We start from the raw sequence: 24951 nt of genomic DNA, 5'->3' as shown, positions 1-24951 counted from the left end.
AGCATCATTTGGAGGGAGAAAAGCAGCCTGCAAGGACAGCAATGTGGTGACGTAGCAATGGTCCCTCGCTTGCTCTGGCCAGGGGGAGTGAAGTCAAGCAGTATTTTAATGGATGAAAAACTACAGAAAAAAAAACCTACAAAAAAAACCCAAAAAACGCAGCACACCATGAGATGGGTGTGGAGTACTGTCTTTTTTATGGGAGCTCAGATTTAAAATGCTTATTTTTCATATTCACAATTTTTTTTTTAAAGTTTCGCATTACAATTGTACTGTCATATCAGGCAGCATGTTTACAAGCGCTAAATAAAAGCAGATGGATTTAACAGCTACATGAGGCTACATATTCAGCTCTACACAGCTAGGCCAGCTCAGCAGGAAAGCTGGCATGCATCTACCAGAGCAAAGCAGCCAAGTCTAGCTTGACCCACCGGCACTGCTGAAATACTGGTAGCCTGCTCACAGTCAGAGGGCAGATTTGAAATAAATTCAGGAATCCTGCAAACTTTGCTCCATAATACATGCATATATATTAAAACAAAAGACTAAGCAAGCACAGTTTGCCAGAAATGCTAATGTTTTATTTGCAAGTGTCAAGATGGATGTTGAAATCTGAGTAGTTTTATTCATGACTTTTGAGAGTCTGCCAGATCTGGCAAGCCTGCCTCGCTCGTCCTTCTTCCCCGCAGTCCTCTCTAGTCCGTGCTGCGATAGAAACCCCAAGAGACTACAGGAGGTGGAGGAAAAGCGGCAGAAAGATGTCCCCAGTAAGCCCTGCTCTGAGCTCAGGGATCTGACAACCTTCCCTTTCTTCTCCACCACGACCGGTGGGAAGCTCATTAGCAGCGATTGCCTCAGCTTTTCTTCAGAGGCAGGAGAAGCCCAGGAGTGAAAGGGAAAAAAGGGGATTGTGCCAGCTCGGTTGCTGGCAAGAGGATTAACTCTACCTTTAAAAAATAAATCAGGAAACTGATTCATGAAACCTCTGCTATTAAAATGCTGCATATACAGCAAGGGTCCTTCCAGGCAGTGGAAGGCAAGTCCTTTAGCTCTTGATGCCCCAAATTCATTGCAAACCCTGAAGAATACACAACTTTTCCCACCAGACGCCACTTCTGACCAAAGGGAGGGACTGAGACCTGAGACACCTCAGTGGCAGACCAGCACAGCCTGGGATGTTTTTCTCTTCTAGGACCAACTGGTGGGGATAAGTTCAGATAACTCCAAAACAAGCTGGTTACAGCTTGATCCCTTGTGCAGTTTTTGCAGGAAAAAAAATACTTGATACTGGTTTTCTAAACTGGCTCGTTTCTAAGCATTTTTCTTCTCCATTAATTTGCTTATGATCACTGGACTAGAACTCATGGATGACTTCAAATCGCTCCCTAAGAACACAACAAAACGCTGCTCTTTTCCAGCACGGCAAGGGAGCTGGAAAGACAGTCTGAGCAGAGCTCCTGCTAGGCAGTATTTGCCTATTATTTTTATAGTTAATCTCTCATCTCTGAAAGCTAAAAGCAACCCTTGCCCCCAAAGAACTTACTGCATGAAAAAAACAGACAGAAAAGTACAACCCTGAACAATCCAGAGGAGGAAAAACAACTGTTCACCTTTCATTTCTGTCATCATAAATGCACAACTTTGGAGTTTTGGGGGTAAGTGACATTTTCAGAAGGAACGGAGTGGGTGAGAGAGACGGCATGCTTCCCACCAGCGTGCTGCAGCCTGTGCCAACACTTTCTTAAACCTTTGAGTATATTATTAATCCACTTTCACAAAGCTCTGCATTTCTCTTTATCTCAATGACCAAAGCATAACCTGAGAACATCCTTCACTGCACAGTGCAAGCAGAGGTGGAACATCTGTACTTAGCTCCGTTTTCTCACATATGTTTTATATATCTCTTAAAATATTCCTGACAATTGTGGTTGTCCATCACTGTCAACACTTTCCTCTCTGCTTCAGTCCTGACTGCAGTCCTCATGTAACTATCCAACACATGTCCAAGAAATATTTTTCCATGCATTGGACAAGAAATGCACACTAACCTAAGGGTCAAATCTTTCCTTCATTTCCTTGGGCTCTTTTTCCTTGAGACAGTTGAACAAAGCTGTTTCAAGTAGGCCGTTAGGAAATGTTTTATTCCACTCCTACCGATACAGGAATGTGCTCTTCTCTCCTTTTCTCTTGCATCAAAGGATATTCCACTTTTCTTTTTTCCTTTTGTCTTTTTGGTTAGACTTTGGACAGCCCTTAGCCTACCTCCATGCAGGTTTTTTTCCTAGAATGCCCCCAAAATGCCAGATGGAGAATGTGGTGTCAGGCATCTAGATTAGATAGCTAACCCATTTCAACTGAATATTTTTATTACTGTCTATAAAGAGAGTTCACTGTATTTGCTCTGCTTGGAACTTCAATATCTTCAAAGCTTGCACCAACAATAAAATTTCATGATCTTTCAAAGACAAGTTAGATGCCTGCGACCGACTTTCTCAGCACAGACCAAAGAGCTCAAAGCTGTTGTTTTAATGGATTTTCAACTCTGTTGTCAGGTCAGTAATCCTTTTTCTCCACAATGTCACTCAAAGACTTCAAAAACCGCAGCTGGGCTTGAATAGTCCGTGTTTATTTTATCTAGGAGGACATCACATGGCACGGTTCCTTCTAAGTAGATCAATTTATCTGCTGTTGACAGCAAGTATTCGTCAGTGGTGCCGAGTAGTACAGGAGGTTACTAAGAGTGCACTAACACATAGCTTCCAACTATCAATCTGACAAACATCTTAAAACATTTTATCTGCCTTTATCTAAGTTCCTGAAGGCTTGATAATCCATCACGCTTACTGTTTGCTACATACTGTACAGCAGTTCTGGAAAATGTTTTCATGTAATAAAAATAGAATTGTTGCTTATGAAAAAGAACGATCAGCAGGAACACGGAACTCAAAAAAAAGAGAAAGGCAAAAAACAAACAAGCCAAAAAACCTCCTATATTTTCAGTAGAATGATCCTTTGAGATAGGAAATGAAGGTCAATCAGGATTTAAGCATGTGCTTAATTTTAACCCATGACTTCATTCAGGCATGGACATCAGCACTACCTGGAAGACAACTGCTTTTGTGAATTGAGAGAAATCAAACAATACCTAGTTACATATTCTTCTCAGCATCAGATATCAAAGGACCACTATCTGCATTTTTCTGTTAACAGCCAGGGAAATGGAGGAAGGGAGATGAGAAGTGAGCTCTCCAAGGATCCCAACCAGGCTAATGGCAAAGCTGTGCGTAGAACCGAGGTCTCCCAATGCTGAATCAAGCCGTACTGCTACTTCTCTGACTCATCCCAGGAACCGTTTGCTAAACAGTATGAAGTTTTTCAGAAGTTTTGCATGCTGTGTCAGCTATTCCAGTAAAATAAATGATTCCAAGAATCCTAAGGTCAAGTAATCAGCCTTGGCATTGATCTTTCCTTGAAGGCCTCGTGCTTGGAAGCCAGTGACAGTTATTTCTGGAATCAGTCAACATTTACAGTAGTCAGGATTTACTGCAGGATTAACAATCGCACTAACAATCTGTATTCCTGCTCCTAGGACAAGAGCTAGTACATCTTCCAAACACATCTGTTATGTTCTGACAGCAAACTACATGATCTGTTTCGCAAAAATTTTGGCTAGGGGATGGACTGCTCTTTGAAGACCTTTCCTAAATGGGTCTACAGCCAAGCTATCATGAACTACTTTTATTTTATTTTTGGCTATCGAGATTATTTCTCTCTCTTTTCTCTCTAGATCAGAGATGCAAAAAAGCTTCAGCGCATAACGTATGCACGGGGTGTGACACCCTGTTTGAAAAAGTCACGGCCCTTAGCTTTGCTCAGGAGGAAATTGAAGCTAAAACCGTAACCATTTATCAATTAGATATCCAACAGGATTACTTAAGCACTCAAGGGAAAAAAGTCTAGATAGATGAGGTATTTTAAGCAGAGACAGAACACTTTACCAGCCTTTCTGGTAGTCTGTAATGTTTAAGATTTACACGGAATACGATGACTAATGTGCTCCGAACAAAAGCAGAGCTGGCCACTGTGCTCCTTTCAAGAAGTCTACGTGGAAGAGGAGAATATTCATGCAAGCCTTAGCGTTTATTTACACAGATATCTCTTGCTCTCTGCCTCACCATCTGGATGCAGGAGAAAATAGATAGGACAAGACAGTATCTGGCACAAAAAGCCAAGGAAAACAAGGCCTGGCAATAATTCAGAGCAAAGCCTTTGCTAGATATTTTCTTCTCCAAAGTGGGAGCCGGCAACAGGAAAGCAGAAACTGCTCACGTCCTCTCGAAACGTGTAGGAGGAGCGAGCTCCTCCGATTTCAAAGCACCATAATGGCACCTTCCCACCAGCACAAAAGCAGGGCTAAGTGTCAGTAATACAATAAAACTCAAGCTGTAAATCTGACCTACAGTAAGTAGTACTGTTACATACAATCCACTTTTGTCAAAACAGCAAATGATGTGTGTATTGCTCAGAGGGCTATGGTCTCTTTTGTCGCCTTTTCCAAAAACTGCAGAAGGGCCCCACACAGCAGCACCCGCTCCTTTCAAAACGAAACACTGGTCACGCAGCAATTTTGTTTTCACTGTTCAGGAAAAATAACAAGTGTTCTGGTAGCTATGTCACATCATACCATGCCTACTGTTGCAATGATAAAGTATGATGGCTGGGAAAGACAAACTCTCAGAGCAGAAAGGGAGTGTACTTGATGTAATGGGAATTTCATTTTACGGAAAGAGCTTTCCTGGGGTAATAAAACTTGTTCCAGAAGGTTTTCCTTACATCCTTCCCATAAGCACTTGAACACATGCATTTTTCCAGTGCACAAAGTGACATAAAAGAGGAGACCTTCCAAGAGCTTCCAATAAACTTGACATTTTCCCAAGGACTCAAACACCCACAAAACGCATTTTTCCATACCTGCGAAGCAAGTCTCCGCATGGCCTCTTCCTGGCGGCGGCGCATTTCGGGGGTCCCCGGGCAGCTCCCGCTGGTGATCGAAGAGTGGGCGGAAGGCGGCTGCGTCAAGGGCAGCTCTCTGTTTGCATCCGCATCTGTCCCAAGGAAAGAGGTTATGAATTGCTAGAGGACGAGCATTTCCTAACATCATTTTCACGTACTACACTGCTGATATTTTCTATCAGTGCATTCACAGTAGTTACTGCACGATCCACAAGCACCCTTTGGGACTTCAGGCAGTGATAGACCATGGTCCTGGTCCACCCAGCACAAAGGCTCCCAAAGAAGTCTCCTTGGGAACCAACACAGAAAGGCCTGCTAAGATAAAGCCCTGCGCTTGCCTTAGTCATCTCTGCCATAGCAACTTAAAGAGATTTTAAAATCAGCACCTTTATGGAGTGAATCGCACGTTCCTGGAAGTGTGGTCTGTCTTCAAGTCTGGTATATTTTAGTGCAAGGCTCTCCTAGTCTGCAGGTCTGCCAGGAAATCTTCCCTCATTGCAAACTATTGTTAATTTGGTTCTGAGTCTTTCTTCAGCGGAGACAGCCAATTTTTCTGAATTATGTGACCATTTTATAACATGCATAAATGGAGAGCCATAGCCAGCATATCTATCTGAAGGCCATTAAAGCAATCAGAGACGGAGAGAGCAGGAAATTCAGAGAAATTCAGAACAGCACCAGGACCTGGAAAAGGCTTGCAAGCAAATAATGAATTATGCTGGAATAATCTCTGTAACATTTAACTGTTTTCCATTGCAATTCAGCAGTTTCTTTTGTCTGGTAAAGCAGAAATCAGCTTCACCATTAGCTTGCTGCAATAATCCATTTACCTGGCCCTCGTCGTTAACATTTTTAAACCACTCATTTTTAAACAAATAGGTACTCTTTTAGAATAGTTTTGAATGATAGCAAAACACACAGTATCTACTGATAAACAATTACTGATTTTTTTATTCTAGGGATGTTTTAGAAGCAACAGCCCTCCTAAGTGCAGACTCTACCGACAGAGGATGTTCCTGAACGGATTGCTACAACATATCCTTGAGTTTGACTCGAAATCATAAGGCAAACCATAACCCCTTTACCAGCAAGAGCCTGTATTTATGCCACTTTACTCATACTGATAACACGACTCCTGTAGTATAGTCAGGTCACCTGAGCAGCTTTTATTATTAAACATAGATTTTTATTGAGCAAAACAGAAATTTGTTTCAGTGCCTGAAAAAAAAAAAATCAAGGGCATTTTCACTACAATTCTTATCTTCTCTTGCTAGACTAGGACTTCTGAGCTCTTTAGGAAATAAAGTCCAATTTGTTGATCGATTCTGAGGGCTTCTATTCCAATAGCTAACACTAGGGAGTCATTCACCTTTCAGCTTCATGGATGCACCAGAGTGGGAACCGAAAGACGGTGTGTTGGGTACGAGCAAGGATCTTTTCTCTGTCCTTTGTGCATGAAAGATGCAGGGGTCTTTCTCACTGAAAATATCCAAGCTTTTAGTCTGGAAACAGTCAAGTAGAGTCTCTTTAATCTCCACAATCCCTCTAAACAGACTGGGGAGACGTACAGTTGGTGCACTGCAGGGCTGTAGTTAAAATATAGAAACAAGCCTTGCCTTTCACTACGCATTGTTCATTTAGCTCTGACAAGTGACATTATTCAGCATGCCAACATTTGGTGACATTTCAGATGTTCCTACATGGTAAGAGTACTCGAATGCAGCAAACAGATTTAGTGACAGCTTCACTGAGATATAGTGACCTAGATCCTTAAAGATACCTTCAGGTGTCTAACCTGGTATTTTTATTCCTGTCTTATGCACTTAACGAGAGCTGTGTGGTTCAAAACTGCTGTCAGCCCCACCTGCGAACCTGTCAGCGCAGAGTGACGCGAGTTGGATGGGACCACAAGAGGTAGGGCAACCGGGTGTCAAGCCTATATGGAGCGTGCGACCTCCTCTAAACCTTTATACCATGATAAACCGCGAAACCAGTCATATGGGAAGGAGGATGCAATGGTTCGACACAGATTTATAATAATGAAATCCTGGCAATTACAACCAGAGTTTTTCTGTTAAGCAGACCACAGAGAATCTGTGATATTTCTATGTCAGAAAAATAAGAGACAGACTATTTTGACTCTTCTAAGAGTAGATTTGGAACGGGAGTAGTATAAATATTGCTGATGGGTGCTTCCAGAGCCACAGATCTGGCAACAAACTCTTAACATGATTTATTGGGGTTGAAGAGCGACGGAATCTTTTCAGCCAAAATACTACAGAAGTAAATAGAAAAGGTCTCTGAGTTTTGAAGGCGCGTGTCCCGTGGGACTTACGTTTTGGAGAGGCGTGTGGGCTATCAGAAGCAATCTGTCTCATGCGTGTGCCATGGCAGCTGAGGGCAACCAATCTGGAGATGATGGCGGTCTTCCCGAACCCGATGTTGCCAACGATCACGACCCCTCGGTTCACACTGGCGTTGGAGCTCTGCAGCTGCGCGTCTATCTCGTGGAACACCCAGTCGCGGCCGACGAACACCGACTCCGTCGTGATGCTGGGCACCTCGAAGAGCAGCGGCTTCAGAGAGATGTCGGGAGGTCGGTAAGGTGCAAAGCGCACTGCAAGGAAGAAACGACAGGGAAACGGCGTAAACACGGATGCTGGCAGAGTGAAAGCACCGTCAATGAAATCACTCGGCTCCCCTCAAGCGACAGGGAAACCTGGGCAGTTAAAATCACGTGGCAGGAAGGAATGTAACTGTTGATAAGTCCGCAAGGGTTTAGAAAACTCGGGGTCAAGGCTGCCTATCTGTGCTCATGGGTAGTAGCAATGATATTGTAGGATGGACTATGCATTGTAACATAGAGAATAAGAAATCAGATATTAAAGCTAAATTTTGGTATTGATTACCAAAAAAAAAATCTAAATCTCCCTTTGATACGAAGGAGACCATACGAAGGAGATCTTCTCTAACCGTACGCGACTCCCGAACTGTTTGTCCAGGGAGACAAGAGGCAACTAAAGCAACGCACCTATCCCAAGGAGCACGAGAGGAGGCAGGGGCTCCCCAAACGGCTCCACCTAAACAGCTGCAAACTTTTTATTTTAAAACATAATTTCTTCAAGTCAGGATTAACTGAAGCGGATGGAGCTGCATTAGGGGAACGAGGAGTTGGATCTATCCGGGTAAAGCCGGGCTGAACACACCCTGCGAGGGTGCTACTTCACGTGCGGGACGTGGTTTGAAGCCAACATGTTTACATGGGCAAAATTTGAGCTGCGGATCACAAATGTTGAATTCCTTTTGTTTTGAAATACTATGGCACGACGGCAATGAAAACGGCCATACAAAACCTGGACGTCTTTATAGCACGTTTCCAAAGAAACCACACAAGGCTGTGAAAGGAGGAGCTCCCGGAGCAGGGCTGAAGGAGCATTTAGGCAGGAGACTATGGCTTTAAAGAGAGATATCTCTCGGCACAATCTGTACCGCCAGCATTTACATTAGCTGCTTCCAATTGAGACTGTTTTCCGTCTTTGAAGTCTTAAAGCTCTCAGATCCTTAAAAAGCACAAGCATAGCTCAGCAAGTGCTGCAGTCTGTCATTGCTTCAACAGCTCACCTGCCTCGGTGCAAAGAGCAAGCGGCAGCTCGATCCCCGGGCGGGATTCCCGCGCCGGCGCGAAGGCAGCGAGCGGGACGGATAACGTTACTGCACCGTGCTTCGTACCGGGAAACGAGCTCTGAAAGCTCAGCTCATTTAAAACGGCCTATCAAATTACAACACTAGTATGTTTTATCTACATGAGGAGAGGTTATAACTATGCTACCACCCCTAAGATCTTGCTGTAAATATAAACACATGGTTTTTTTCCCCTTTTGAACCAACTGGCGTGTGCCAAGTGTGCCGCTTTGGCATGAGAGCCTTTCCCCAGCTGCACAAGGAATTGCTCTGGGAGACACAAAGATGAAGCTACAAATGGCAAAGATGCCGTGTTTCTCCGAATCTTCCCCAAACGCCACTCCTCCCTCCCAGAAGGGCTGCTTGCCCCGGATTTGGGGGCTTTGCCCTGGCCCCGGCGCTGCCACTCGGGAGTCCCAGCACGGGAACCTCTGAGCTGCTCCCAAGTCGCCTGGAAATCCTCCACGGACGTCGCCGAGGGACTGAGCAGCTGAACCCCGAGCTGCCAAAGAGCCTGGGATTTACTACTAATACAGAAGAAAAGTGCATGTATTTAAAACGTTACATATTTTGATTGCTTTTTCATTCCCGTTGTGCCTTTAAAAGAATCTTTTTTCTTTTTCCCCAGTACATTAAATAGTACAGACTAGAGCCGTACTTGTATCCCCACTTGCAAAGGAGCAACGTGCTTTAGGCTACAAGGGCAAGAAAAAATGGGGTTTCTTTATACGAGGGTGGAGATGCCGGTCCGTGCCGCGAGCCCTTTTCCATCATAACGGTGGAGTTTGCATATACTAGAATTATTATATACTAGAATATGTCCATCGGTCGCTCTTCCCCTCCAAATCTCACCTAAGCAACATGATTTGCTACATACTGCATCAGCAATGACTTTTTCTCTTTGGAGAAAAAAGCCATGATGGCAACGGTAGGGATGCTCCAACACCGTACAATTTGGTTGCCATCTGCTTCTGAACTCCAAGGTGCATCGCGACTATCATCCCGCACGTTACGTTGCAATAGCCCAAAATAGCTTCAAATCCTGCTGGCTCAAACTAGGAAAAGGGAGAGGGTGTTCGCCCTGTTAGAAACCTGCCGCTGCTATGAAACACTCCTACTGCTCTTAGCCTTCGGCATGCAACCGCCAAGTCGCGCTCCTGGTTAAAATAACTGATTTAGCAGGCACAAAAAATAGCAGGGATGGTCCCCCGTTTAATGGCTCTGCACTGGGATTTGTAGACGCTGGGAACAAAATAAACGGGCTGCAATGTATGCCAGCAGATACGAGGCCAGTAATTGCCTCACTATTTCAGCAGTGCTGAGAACAGAAATATTAAAGCTAAACCTGAGTTTGGGATTTCCAGTTGGAACAAAGCTGGCGCTTGTCGCAGCCCAGATCGAAGCCATTTCAAGGTAATATTTGGCACTTGTAGTATTCGGGGTGAAAAAACCCTACGTGTTCAATGAAAAGGAAATCTTTCCAAATAGTGGCGGTTTCGTCTTTTTCACATCCTTTTCCCTCTCTTTTCAAGACTCGCCTCCCCGAGAAGCAGAAGCAAGCACCCCGAAGACCAACGCTGATGCCCTGCTCACGCAGCCTCACCGAAAAAGCAAAGAAATAGGAAAGGGGGAGGGGGTAACCCTCATGCAGAGCTACGTGTTTTTTAAAAGCATGTCTGGAAAACAATTTGATCCTGTTCCTACAATAAAGTTCCATGTTTTGGATGCAAGTGCTGCAAATTGCGGAGCCTTGGCAAGTGCCTCCACGGGAACATATGGAAATTTGGTCTGTCAAAGTTTGCTTTCTTCACCGACTGCCTGCTAACGCATTTTTATAAGCGTCTCGGCAGCCAATGTGATTTCATTACAAACTGCGATCCAAAACGACACCAAACCACTTTCTTTTTTCCTTTTTTTTCTTTCTTTCTTCCACCCCCTTTTCCCCCCTTTGGGGACTTGGGTGCTCTGCAGAAATCCCAGCGCTGCTGCAAGGGGCCACAAATCGCTGCACGGAAACGCAGCGCCGCTGCCGGATTTCCTCGCCCCAGCGTCCGGGCAGCTTCCCAAGGGAAATAAGTAACATCTTACCCAGAGAAAAGCAGTTTCCGCACCGCCGAGAGGACCCGCTTGCCCTATAGACAAGCAGGGATGAACTAGTCTCGCGGGGCAGCAGCAAGCCGAAATTCTCCAAAAAGACCCAGAAAGAGGATTTTACAGTTTCATCCTCGGATCCGCAAAACCAGTGCGCTCGAAAGGCCTCTCCGAAGCCCAGGTGCTGCCCGAAGACGGCGCCTGTGATGGGGACGCGCGCCCTGATGTCGGGAGGCTCCCGAAGGCAGCGGCCGCGGGTGGGTGAGCGCGCGGGGAACATGGACTCGCTCCTACCTCGCAGGTCCTGCTGGGCACGGGCGCCCGCCACGCTCTGCCGCGGCATCCGCAGCGACGTCCGGAGGGGAGTGTGCCGCTGCTCGTCCAGGTACGCCAGGTCCTCCAGGTGCGCCGAGCTGGTGGCTGCCACGAGAGAGCAAACGAGTCGATCGCACCTGGCTTTGACACCTAGAGTTTTGCTTAACACACATTTCCCCCTTTTTTCTTCGATAAAACACACACAGTTATAACTGCATTAGATAAACACAGCTGAGACAAAGCAAGTCTACATCCAAATTACCACTCTTGACCTCAACGGGCCATAAACCCAACGGAGGATGAAAAAAGCATAAAATACTATTTGAGGAGCTTTATTCTAATTGCTTTGCTCCCTGAGAAAGATGCTACTTTCGCAGAGGTAGATATGACAGGTCATTGGGATAGGTGATGCACGAAAGCGGCTGGCACTGTGATTTCCCGCGGCCCAGAATAACAGGGCGTCTTGGCACCATCATCTCCTGTCCCGGACGTCCTCTGAGGTTGGGTTTGCTGTCAACGTCCACCAGCAAAAAGACAAAGAGAAACTCTCAGACCTGATCTTAAATCCTCCCAATCACCAAACTGGTTTAATGGCACACGTAAGAAGCTTAACGGGGATGGTCAGCACTTCCCGCTATAGGGAAGACAATTTAACAGCACGCATTAGGCCGAAGGCCACAACCTCCTCGTCGATTGTTTTAGAGCTGCTTAATTTGGATGTTAAGCGTTTAGCTAGTCATAAAGCTAGAATCAGGGGCAGAAAAATTAAACCTTCAGACAAGCAAAACCACGCGAGCAGGTGAGAAAAACGCTAGTCTGAGCTGAAGAAGATAACTTTACTCTTCCAGTGTTATTTGCTCATGGGAGAATTTTGTTTTCTTTAGGATGTTAGATTAAAGAGGCACAATTTAATGGTCTCTGCTGAAGGTGCCATCGCTATATGCGTGCATGTGGCTGGAATAAAAACCACATTTCTTATCAAGATGCGACACTCGCACTGCTCATTTCAGCGATCGGTTCTGTAAGTAACGCTTTTTTTCCACAGCGACCCTATGATTGCAAATATTTTTAATATCGAATATCGTTACGAAAGGGAATAGGAGGCTGGCTCACGGGTTGATGAGAAAACGCCTCCAGGCCACATCAGGGAGCGATGACTACACTTAACATTTGCCACCAAGCTGCAGCAATCAGTGCAAGGAATAATACTTTTATATACGGTGATAACTGATTGGAAGACAGGACAAAATGTGCTTTAAAGAGAACAAGTTCAGACCATACGTATGTGAAATTACCCATCGTGCGGAAAGTGTTTCCATTCAGACCAAATGCGATTTTGCCGTTTTAGAGCACCTTTCAGCTGCGTAACTTACCGAACGTTATAACATGGAAGAATGAAGATTCAACCACTTGGAAATACTATTCCCAATTATAAATAGGAAATTCCGATAAAAACAAGCAAAAAGGCTCTGCAGATCACCAGGTCTGTTCTTGTTCTGATAAACATGTCCGAAATTCCTACTAAACCAATGGAAATCACTGTCAATATCCAGCTCTTCAGTATTTTGTTTGGATCTGATACTGCTTTTTTGATACATTCATTATTATTATAATTTTGCAGCATAAAGCAGCTCCCGGGAGATTAGTGAATGACAAACGAAATGAGTGCAACTTCTAATTCATTCCCCCCTTTAGTATTTGGTCACTTACCATAACGAGATTATTACTGTAAATGGAAATAATTAACCGACTTCTTCAAAGACTGCCTGTAAAGCCAACATTAATGCTTTTACTGTGAACCGGAGCAACGTTTTGAGCTCGCTACCTGGAGTCGCTCAGGGCACAGGGCTTGCAACCTTCGTCCCACGACCCAGGACATGACAACTTAACAAAACTTAAAGGCAGAACATTGCAAAACTCAGCAAAACACTTCTCATAAGATGCCCGATCACCGTGTAAAAGCCTTAACGAGATCCTGCTGTGGTCCAAAGCTCAGAGAGATTTAGGGGCTGCAGCAGGGGGTGAGGTGCTTCAATTTGGCAGCAATTTCAAGTGGTGTTCTCAAAAGTGGCTGAACGGTATTTACAAGAACTCACAAAAGAGGACAGCGATGGGAAGTTTGGAAACGTCAACTGTTTGGTTTTTGCCAGCATCCCATTACTCGGACAAAAGGTAGACAGCAGGAGTGAGAAAAAAAGAGAAGCGAGAACGATCCAAGCCTGTTTTTAGATGTCCTTCATGCTCCTCTACTCTTAGAAAGTTGATTAGATGCTCACTGTGAAGGAGCAGATTAAAGCTGAAATGCTGCAATTAGAAAGACGTGGATTTGCGGTGGATGGAGGTTATTTTTTGCAAGCGCTAAAGCCACTGCAAGCTGCTCACGGCCTCTGCAGGACTCGGGCTGCAGCTTCATCACACCAAGGCGGCACGGGCCAACGCAACCTGCCTCCTTGGACATGAACCTGGGCAATTTATGGCCCCTTTCTGCAAACGAGCCAGAGCATCTACACGGCAGTTCCCCTGCAGCAAGCACTGGCATAGGGGAATATTCCCAGTTCGGGGAATATTGTCCCAAGTTCTGTTAAATATCCCGGCAAACTCAGTTTGAGTTACCTTGCAGAGGCTGAACGGAAAAAAATGAAGGATAAAACTGAAGGGAAAAAAAGCCACGATGCAAGAACTGAGCACCCATAGCAGCGTACAACGGTGCCCATGCCTCACTGCTAGATCCCTTCTACTCTTTTATATATATGTGTGTGTGTGTGTGTGTGTGTGTGTGTATATATATGTATAGATACACTGAGAACAGTTGCTGAAGAGCAGTATTTCCTCTCCTAAACCGTGCATCCCGTCCTGCTCCAGTCCCATCTGAGTTCTCCCAAGCACATACCGAGCCATCAAGGATGACCACAAACATTAATCTCGCCGGCAATTTAATTTCTTCATATAAGAGCATTCGGTGTAGCTGCAAACTGATAGAAGCTCCGTTTTCTCTATTCACATAACTATGGTTAAAACCAAAAAATTACATTCTGCCAATTATTCGCCAACAAAAAGATGTAACATTTTGATGAAAATTCACATTAGTCCTTGAATAGAGAGCGGTGTTACCATGTGGTCATTAGCAAATTTGACTTGCAGCCTCCTTTTATTTTTTTAGACTCCTCAATAACCTCTTTTCAAATACTTTCAGAGGTATGCAATTCTGCATTATCTCCTTTCATCTCTTACATAAAAGCCACAGTTATTAGATCACGAGGAAAACATCTCATATGTATCACTCCCATCTTTCCGCTGCTACTTGCAGGCTGCAGGCTTTTCTTTCTTGTAACGTAGGGAAAGGTTTTCAAGACAAAACCAGTTAGCGAGTCAGAGGATGGTTAGCAATGGTGGGGCTCACGGTGGTTTCCGAGGAGCTTAATTTTGCCCACGCTTGCCAACTTGCGTGATTTAGAAAGTTCCTTCAACGCAAAGGCTGAAAATCTTTTAAAATTGCATTAATTTTCCAGGATGTGGGTTTCGGTCGAAAGACAGGAATGAAGCCTGAAAGATGTTCTTCACGCTCCCCCAGCAACTCAGGCCTATCTAAACACGGGAGTCAAGTTTTTTATTGCAAATAAAGGGAAATGAGTCGATTCGGTTTGTTCCAGAAGAGCAGCCTGCAAAGACACGGGGCTCCGACGGTCCCGACGGCTGACGGATGGGGCTGCTTGGGGCACCGACAGGCAGAAAGGAGTTTCGGAGGCAAACAGCTGACTATTTTTCGAGTTGCTACAATAAACAAGCGGTTTCCTGGCAGAACAATCGTTTCGCTTCCTGGGGAGAACAGTTCCGCTGGCATTTTTTTTTTATTATTATTTTTCATGTATTTAATGAGTCTGCATTTTACCCTCTCTCCTGCCTGCGAAATGGCTTTTAGGAGGCGAGGGAAGCCAGCTGCAGAGCCAGCTGGTGAGCAGAGGCAGACCTTGCTCGCTGCCAGACAAGGGCGGCACGATGGCCAAAGCCCGGCCTCCTTTAGTTTTGGTGCAAAACTTTGTCACCTTTAACCCATACAGGTTTTTGTGCACCTACCAGAACCAAGGAGTTGCTCCTCAACTGCCCCAAGCCAGGCTTTTTTCCCCACCTTCTCCGTCATCATCTTCTGCAACCACACCGAGGAGACTTCTCCCTGCACGCTACGAACTGTGGTCAGCGTGAAATGCCACATCCATTTCGCATTTCCCCATGGCTTATTTTTGCAATTGTCAGTACAACTGTCCTGCCATTTTAAAGGCTGATGAATTGAGATTTAACCTTCCCATTTAAAACGGAGGAATAATTAAAGCAATCTAAGGCCATAGAGAAGCTAGAAGTGATTTTTTTTCCCCCTGAGCCTGTGCTTCAGTACTTCAAAAATTATGCAAAACCAACTTATCTTGCAAAATACAATACTAAACCGCTGAAAGCTTCCCCTCAATGGCAAAGCTTACCCTATGTAATAAGATGCAGCGATTGCAGATAAAACACCAGGGATAAAAAAAATTCCTCCTCCAAAATAATACTTGCATGCTGCTAATGCAATTCTTCCAAGGAAATGGCAGAGAAATAGATAATTCTGTTTCCGTGACTTATCTAAACAACGAATACGAAACAACCTGACTTGGAACCGATATCTGGCAGCCCGGCTACCCGGGGGACTCGGCAGACTGGCTCTTTCTGCGGGGGGAGGAAAGCGGGAGGGCGAGAGTCGCCGGCTCATCCAAGCCAGTGCATGCGGTTTGCTATGACCGATGCTCGGATCACGTTGCGTCATTACCAGATAAATATTCTCCACGTACCCCAAACTCAGTTTCCTTACAGCTTTCGTTAATACATGCACTTCAGATTTACTAACATCATTTTTGGCTGGATAGCTGGCCTGCTATCAAGAAACCATCAAACACAATTAGGAGAACAGTAAATTTGGGGTTTTATCCTAAGCATCTTCTTGGTTTCATTTCTCTCCTTGGGATGATTCATGTGCAGAATTGTACCGAAAGTTTAACCAGAAGCAATAAAAAAAAGTAAGAAATGTGCAAATTTTTGTTCCATTGCAACACAGCTAACGTTGCGGGGTTTGTGGAAAAGTACGACAAAAGCAAGCCCTCTGTGCCAGATCTAATTAGAGGTTTTTTTTCCCTTGTGTTGCAGTGTATTTCCTTTAATATCATATTTCTTCCTGCGCTATTTTTGCATCAATTCTCTTTCCCTTGGGCAGAGTGAAAGGTAGCTCTTAAAAAGCCTCTGCTGTGCTTCTTCCCGCGTGCGGTCTTACAGCGGCTCTTGCACTGGCCTGACACGTCACGGTTTGGTCAGTCTGGATGGGTCCTGGACTCCTCCGAGGAGAGGACGGGAAAGAAGCAAAGAGGAACATACCTCAAAATTAAGAAATCAGTTTTTGCAACCAGTTTCTTCATTTTCATCACCTGCTCAAACACCGCCGCTTGACCACTTGTTTTTCTGACGTGGACGCAGCAGGGGGAAGATTTGCGTTTTTACAAGTCACACCACATTTCTGCAGGCCTGGGGACTTTTTTCCTCTTGCCGACCACGTGCTAAAAACAGGGCTACAGGATGCTCCTTCAGATAACCGCTGCTCGCTGTGCTCTCCAAAAGACGTCATTTAGAGGCATTTATGCAAACCCTGCCCTCTGCTTTCTAAGGGGTAAAGAATTTAAATTAGTACTTAGCCCAATGATATATTGGTTATTTTATGTTTCGCAAGGGGGAAAAGAGGGGAGCTGGTATTATTCAAGGACATTTTAATTCTCTATTAACATTCAAACAGATATTATAAAACCATGTATGTGGTCTCAATAAGGCAAGATTTCACGTTTCGCTCCATGGGTAACAGAATAAGTCCATTGTACACAACGTCTCTCCCAAGACATTCGTCTTCATTGAAAAACCCGAATGCCCAGCTCCAGTGCCAAGCGTCTTCTGATCTTTAGTAGAAAAAATGTCCAAGTATATAAAAAGGATTATTGTGCATATTTGCCTGGGACGGGGTAGGAGGAAAATACAGTCGAAGCTTTCAGTTTCTGGGAACAATAAAACAGCAACCCAAACGGATTCATACCGTCCTGAGCTATAAAACTGAGTTTTAAAGACTTATTAGAAGAGCAGGGATTATTTTAATAGGGGTTGTTCTTGGATCATAACCTCTCAGGAGCTGCAGCCATCATTTCCCACAACACAACGGCATGCACAAAATCCTCCCGGAGAGGTAAAGGGTGCTGCGGGATATAGAAGGAAAGACCTTTTCCCCCCGGCTTTTTTTTAAAGAGTTTTGCTAGCAATTGCTTATCGTCTTCCTGAAACCGTCATCCAAATGACCGGAGCACCGGTAAACGGGACAAAAAAGGGAATTTCAGTCTTTTCCTTCGTTATTTACTGTTGCTCTTCATATCATGATCACCAAGCGTTCCCGGATCAGCTCCGCACCCTTGGCCGCTGCGATCGCCAGGACCTTCGGCAATGACTGTTTTACGCCAGCGTTATACCTTGTTTACACACGGCTTTTGTACACGCTGGCTAAGGACAGAAAAATTTCCATTATATCACCCCTAATACGGGCACAGCTCCACCAGTAAAACTTCTAGAAGAACAAACTATCCTGTTCTAAACACATTTATAGCAGAGGAAGTCTATAGCAAAGGTGGCACCATTAAGAGTAACCGTAACAAACAGGTTCTCCATATGACTTCACTTCTTTGTTCCTATTTCTTTTATTACTACTTTTTTTTTTTCCTAAAGCTTCCAGATTTGGGGTTTCAATTAAAATTAGTGATTATTGAATTATGCTTTGTGGATGTCACGCGGCAAGAAAAGTTGCTGCTAATTCTAGCATGCTTTCGCCACGCTCTCGAGAGGTAACGCACCCGCAAACGCTCCCCATCTTGGCTTGCTAAAAAGGGAAGGGATTTTTCTTCATTAGAACTAAAAAACTTTTCTATTTGCCTTTTTCTTAAAGCACATCAAAATCCACGATAATTTTATATAGTGTAAGCATATAATAGAGCACTGGCTCAACTAAAGAGAAGTATTTGAATGGATTTGTGATATATCATGGAAATATTTGTTAATAGAAATATGATCACCTCCCTGTGCACAAGCAGTTAAAAATGCTCCTTTAAAACCCTGACGTGCTAATCCTATCCATAACCAATGCTTATACTCTTCATTTTACATCGCTGGGGCTTGACTTTACCAAAAATAGAGTGCATTTTCCAATAAGTGTAACTATAAGGCTAGCAGGACTCAACTTGATTTTTACAACTCTTTCCCTAATAATATAACCACTATGGAAATCAAGATGTCTCAGATGACTGAAGTCAGCAAGATTAGAAGAAATTACTCCGATAGAGAGCCTTAAGAGGGGCTTAATTAAAGTACTGCAACAGTGATTACCCACGTGGCAAGTTCAAAGCAAAGCTCCAAAGGTTGGAGGTGCTGGGACTCCTCAAACGAAGCGAGTACAAGAATTTAATTCAGGCAAAACCATTGCCTTTTCCCCATATTTTCATACGCAGCATGGCTGAACCATTATGCTAAAGCCACCTGGAACTGAAAGTCAAAATTCAAACCGTGCAAAACTTCAGGAAAATTATAAGCTGCTAAACGCACGGTATTGAAAATGCAATTCTCTTCCAACTCCAAGACACTATGGAAACTAAAGCCCTTATCCAAGGAGGCACTCTATCCCATCTCTGTTATGGGGTGTAGGATATATCTTAGTCTCCGGAGTGAATACTATCCTACCATTTAAGTTCTCTGCTTTTAATGTGCTTTAACTGATGAAATTCTACATTTCCTCAAACTATATTGTAGAAATAGATGTTCTCCCCGAAGATAAAAGGAATATATCTAGGGAATCACTCTTACTCTTGAAGTGATGGGGACTTCCTAAGGAAAACAGATGAAACGGGACAATTTAGAAAATATCAAAAAAAACCCTTCAGAAAACCATAAAAAGAAAAAATCTGGGAATTCCACAGAGATGAACTAAAAAATGCTTAAAGAGTATTTAGCTCCACCAGCCTGGAGGGGGGAAGCATGAGACAAATGCCAACTTAGTAAGATCTTTACAAGACTTCCTAAGGAGATCAGAAATAGTTGGGGTTTTTTCTTTTTGGTTTTTTTGACATCGAAAGAAAAAAAAAAAATGACCACGCTGAGACTTTCTGGTTGCAGAACTAAGTCGAGTTTCTCCTGCATTTACAAAGGCAATCTGAGAGCGGTGTGCAAAACCAATTTCGGGCCTTGAACTGCATTTTTAGCCTGAAAAGACTTGATGAAATCTGAAGCTGGACTGGAGCAGCCGATGCCTGAGCTCCCCAGGCCAACCTGCAGCGGCTGCTGCCTCCCACGTACGGTGCCGCTTAAATATAACTGCAAGCTTTTAAAGGGTGATTTTAGGAAAAGAGTAGTGGCAACTCCGTTCTGCCCCGTGGGCGAGGAGCTTCGTTACGGGGCAGCGATCGCTGCTGCAAGCCTGCTGTAACAGCTTGTGCCCATTTGGGAGGATATACAGGGAGAACCTTAAAAAAAAAGAAAAAAATCCACACGATAAGCGCTGCTGTGCATTAGTTACTAAAAATAGAGGGTTTGCATATAAAATAAACTCAGCTCCATTTCAAAAAAAGGCAAGAATGGTCTGTTTTAGCAAAGGTGCGGTTTCACCGTGAGCTTAAACCACCGCACGCGTCTGCCCGTTTCGTGGCCGCACAAATGCGCCCGGGGCTCCAGGCTGGAGCTGAGCACACGTATTTTCCGGAGGGTCCCTCTGCAGGCAGCTTAGTCTGCTGATCTGATCTACCAAATACCTACAGCGCTGGGCCAAGGACCTGGTGGAGCCCACGGACGGCATGGGATTAACTCTGGGTAACTGCACATTTTGGAGAGAGGCTCAAGTTGGCCAAGAAACTGCACCTTTTTGGCCCAATCTGGTTTCCCTCTCCTATCGTTCAAGTACACAGGCACCAAGATTAACCAGTCCAGGGGGAAGAAGAAAAAGCATGCAAATTTATCAGCTGGAAAACCTAATTTTCTGATGCCATAAATTTATAGGAAATAAAATATGAGTATTCAATAGTAAAAGGTTAAGCCATATCGCACGTTCTTTTCCAAAGTTGCTACCACAAGGATTTATACCGGGATATGAGCGCTGCTAGCTCATTTACTACCGAAAGCAGCAAAAAAAAAAAAGTGTTCCCTAGCCTTGCTAGCTGGTTTTCTCTTGAACAAGTATTTGCCTCTAAATGTGCCATGCAAGCCAACGTCTGCCAACAGCAGGTTAACCAAAGCACATGTGTATTTGGATTTTTTGCTAGCTGGCCTGCTCCGTTTTTCTTTGGAGAGCGTTGATGAGGTGTCGTCTATAGGAACCCGACACCTATGTGATCGGGCTCTGCAACCACCACTCCTCACCCTTTTGCCGTCGCCTCTTTTCATTCCCGAAATCCCATGTTTTTATTCTCACAGGCCTAAGTAAATAGCGTTTGTTGTTGCATCACCATGGTTAGGGTCCTCATATTTTAGCGTCTGTAAAATCTCATTTCTGCATTGCTTTTAGGCCTTTGATCCGCCAAAGTGGCATTAAAAAAGTAAATCTAATCTAGTTACACAGTGCAGCCTAGGTGGACACGAGATGCTATTTTAACAGCCTCCCAGGCTCTTCACGGTCCAGAGTTTCTGGACCGCTATTAATACCGGCAGCCAGCAGGCAAATCCTGCAGGGACCGTATAAAATACATATAGATAGACATATAGAGCATCTCAACACAACGCTGAGCCCCAGAGAAATTACCAAGCAAAGATGACAGAGTAGCAAAGCAAGTGAGAGCAATTTCAGACGAGAAGCCTTTCAGTAAAGCAGTAATGTTTTTAACCCTGTCTCTTCTTTCTGTCCTGCTGGTAGCAGCTTCAGGGAGGAGCTGATCAGGTTGTTAGAAGACACTAAGGAGATATGTTGCAGCATCGTTTAAGAGTCTTTCGAACAGCGGACAGGAAATTAAATGAAGAAAATGTTGATGGGATGCCAGAAGAAGAGATTATATTCATTAGCAAATCCCAGATGTTGCAAAAACCAAACTAGTGCACGCACACAAAAGCCCCAGTTGTGTGCTATTACATTCAGGGCAAAATCTCATCAAAAGAGGTGGAATCCAGAGTGATTTTTCTGTAGACAGAAAGTCTCACAGTTCTCTTAACTCCTAAGTTGCTATCATCATCTTTCAGAGAAGACCAGGCCCTTGATTTTACTCAGACTGATTCCTTCGAAAGAGTGGAAATGCCTATGCCTTGGAATTATAAATCTGAAAATATTTGTATTGCAATATTTGCTAAGAAAGAATGGTTTTATAGATATGTGTGTGTGTATCCTCCAATAACCTTATTGCAATTTTGTAAAAAAGGGATCTTAGAGTGCTGAAATAACCATTAAACAATGTTTTACCCTCAGTTTTTCTCCAATTAGAAATAATAATTCAAATAAAAAGAAAATTTTGGCACACTCAATGATGATCACAGAAAGGAGACTTCTCTCCAAATAACGGAAACGTGAAAAAGGCGGTGCATGCACGCACTGTGCCTCATTGCAACGACACTCTGACCTAAAGGCAAAAATATGCATTTCTTACCTGCTACTGAATTTGGCCGTGGCATAAGGTAAAGTGGAATAGACTGCACCGACTGGGACAAGACCGTCTCCAGGTTCCTCTCCGGGATCTTGTTCAGGCTGTAGGTGGAGGCCGTCATGTTCTCGTCCACACGGTAGAGGCAGGAGTCCATGCTGGACTTCTGCGACTGCCACGGTTTCAGGTTTCCTCCCGACCCTAGTTCTTTACTGCTTTCCCCTCCATATTTCGTGCGTTCCACATTTTCGGAGTAGCTTGTCAAAGTAGCTGGAAGGAGGAAATCATAAACAAAATGAGTAACCAAGAAAGAGTTGCTTGCATACATCCTGAAACGCAAGGCAAAAGCCAAAAGCGACGCTCATCAGATTCTCCACATTCGCTTAAATCTGAGATTACGGAACTTAGTTTGACGATACTGTTTCTACTCACTACTTCTCAAAGGCCACCTAGCTATCATGTTCGGGCTCCTGCTGTTAAAAGCCATTTGTGCTTACAAAGAGTATTAAAAATTATGCACTACTTTGTATTAGATTACACAAGCGCACAAAGAGGCGACACGATGAAGGAAGAAACATTACCAGAGCTTCTCGTGTCCCTTCATTTGCATCACAGCGACAGGTTCTTAGAGACAGGTTTACAAACTAATATGCTAAAACCAACAATGCTAAAACATAGACATAGAAAACCCACAATTACCTTGTATTAATCATCAATTCGTACGGATTAATTTGGTTCACAAACTGATCCCAGTATCTCATTTGAGCTACATCATTTTTTTTAATGCAACTTTAAATATAACCCACACATTTTTCCATATATTATTTGATTTTAGAAATAAAGACTACTGCTATTTTAACTTTCAAATTGGTAATTGGTAATATTAGAGTGATTTTTACCACTAATATCTCCCCTCACCTGGGATTTGTTGCTCTTAATTCTGGATTTAGCTATTCCCTAGCCATAACCTCTTTCAGACTTCTGACTTTCCTTAAGTCTTTAGTTTTCCCAATGCTCATCGAGGTCTTAATCAAACCTCTTTGGCATTGAGGAACGGTCCCAACGCCTATACTAGATTATTTGAGTGCATCCAACCTCCTTAACTGACCAAAACAAAATAAAACAAAATCGCAGACCAGAACTCGCTACCCTCTCACTCACTGCAATCACATTCCCGCTTCTGTGCAAAACCCAGAGGATCCAACTTCACCCCGAATCCTCCTAAGCCCCAAACGTCTGCTATTTTGGTAGATCTACTTACTAATATTGCATATGTCAAAAATCCATTGAAACACATCCTTTCCACTCAGCCACGGTAAATACCTTCCCAAGTCCAAATTCTCTGCTAATTTCTATGCCGCCTGTCCCCGGGCAAAGCAGCCCGCACCTACCGCTTCGGGTTCAGGCTGCCGGGCGTCCTCGGGGGCAGCCCGCCCGGCCTTCGCACGAGCCCGTTCCTGCAGCGAGGGCCGCACAGCCTCCTTAACAGCCACAACGGTTATTTCTATATCGATAAATGCAAACAGGCAATTGCTCCAAAGAGTCGCACGCTTTTAGGCAAAAGCTTTTTCTATGCCAAATTTCAACAGTAAGCAGCCTCTAAAAGAGAGCCTAGTCAAAGGGCACCTAAAAGATGCACCCTGAGGATGCAATTTAATTGCAAGTGGGTGGGTTTTTTTTTTTTTTTTTAATCCCTTCTACGAATTTTAGCCAGTTGTTCATATGAGAGGCGTAAGAATAAAGTCACTGGAAATGCTCGCACAGACCTAACCTCTCCCCACTAACAAAGCAGGAACCATAGACCTCTAAAATCAGGGGCCACAGGCGGCGGTGCTTGCAGAGGCATCAAGCAGACCGCGGGAGCCTATTCCCCAGGCAAAAACATCAACCTCAGCGTCCAAGGACTCATCTGGCTCAATCGTATAGATGTCATTATAATAGGAACCAGAATTAAATGGTTGCATCTAAAGTCACAAACCATAAAAGCAGCAGCAAAAAAGCAAGACCTATAATTCTTCCTGTGCCTGTTCTTTCCCCATCCCAATAAATTTTGGGCAGCTCTGGCCTTACCTCTATCTGTCTCTTTTTATTTCTCAGTAACGCACTTCTCCTCCACAAAGGGGGATTGATATTGTCATATCTCACAAGGTATTCCAAATTTTGGCTGTTTACAAGCTATTTTGAAATTTAAAACCAATACACGCAACCGATAAGAATTTATATTGGCTTGTTGACATATAAATATACCCTGTCAGGTGAACAAATTTACACTTTAACATGAGAAAAATCGGACAGAGACAAGAAACAGATGTTCCCAGATAGCTCTTGCTCCCTCTAAATGGTTTAATATGGAAAAAGATGTTTCTGACCATCTAGAAGAGCTCCCATTTCAAAGTGGGGGTCTGCAGGGCCAGGCATACGATGTCGTCTGCTTACGGAAAAATCCATTCATTTTAAAAACTTATCTCAGTTTATTCCTAATTAATCTTTGTAGCAGCACATCAGCAGCTGAAATAAATAACCCTCAAACACATCAAATTGCGGAAAATCAAATAAAACAGTGTGCCAAAATAAGCTTTCTTTACACGAAGCAGCAAAGAAGAAAAAAGATAATAAACACTGATGGTCCCTTTTTTTTAAAATCAGCAATTTGTGTTTATTTTAAACATCAACTTCAGTATTTTAAACTAAGGCAGTTTTATGTGCAAATTCTCCATCGAGTCAGGTGTTGAGGATTGCTCCCTGCGGATTAATTCACCTGCGGAACAGCCCTGGACGATGGAAGTGCTGCTGCTACCCGGCTGCAAGCGATTGCTTCATGGACTTAACCTGTTCCATGAGCTCTTTGAAATCAAAACAATTCTGATTTTATTTAAAAGGCAGAGACGAGAGGCTATCTACCAGGCGGCAACGCGAACCGCCGTGCAGAGCGCGTCCCCGGGGAGAAGGGAAGCTCCGCGACAGAGCACCCAAAGTGCCGTGCTGATCCCAGGCGAGCCGAGCTCGGGGATCGCCGCCCGCAACCGGAGGCCGGGAGCGCAACGCCCAATTCCAGCAAATCCCCGCTGTCCTCACCAACCAAGGTTGTTGCAGCACGATGTCTGGGGGCAAAAAAGTTGGTAGTGCTCACACGTGAAGGAGGTGCAAAGATTTTTTTGGATGCAAAGAGCTTAATTTATGCTCCAGTTAGGATGAA

At 44.1% G+C, this 24951-nt stretch overlaps 1 protein-coding gene across 4 annotated transcripts in view; it reads right to left on the bottom strand.

The window, feature by feature from the left end:
* Positions 1 to 24951, bottom strand: part of TANC2 (tetratricopeptide repeat, ankyrin repeat and coiled-coil containing 2) — a 278047-nt gene that overhangs the window by 59996 nt on the left and 193100 nt on the right. For all 4 annotated transcript variants that reach the window (XM_064524519.1, XM_064524517.1, XM_064524518.1 and 1 more), the window contains 4 exons: positions 21762 to 22025; positions 11080 to 11205; positions 7349 to 7630; positions 4972 to 5105 (listed from right to left, as the gene is read on the bottom strand). In XM_064524519.1, coding sequence (XP_064380589.1) covers positions 4972 to 5105; positions 7349 to 7630; positions 11080 to 11205; positions 21762 to 22025 — 806 coding nt within the window. The remainder of the gene's footprint in view (positions 1 to 4971; positions 5106 to 7348; positions 7631 to 11079; positions 11206 to 21761; positions 22026 to 24951) is intronic.

Source organism: Dromaius novaehollandiae, chromosome 22 (assembly GCF_036370855.1).
Source record: "Dromaius novaehollandiae isolate bDroNov1 chromosome 22, bDroNov1.hap1, whole genome shotgun sequence".
NCBI lineage: Eukaryota > Metazoa > Chordata > Aves > Casuariiformes > Dromaiidae > Dromaius > Dromaius novaehollandiae.
The sequence above is the reverse complement of the archived record's forward strand: the minus strand, read 5'-3'. Positions and strand labels throughout refer to the sequence as shown.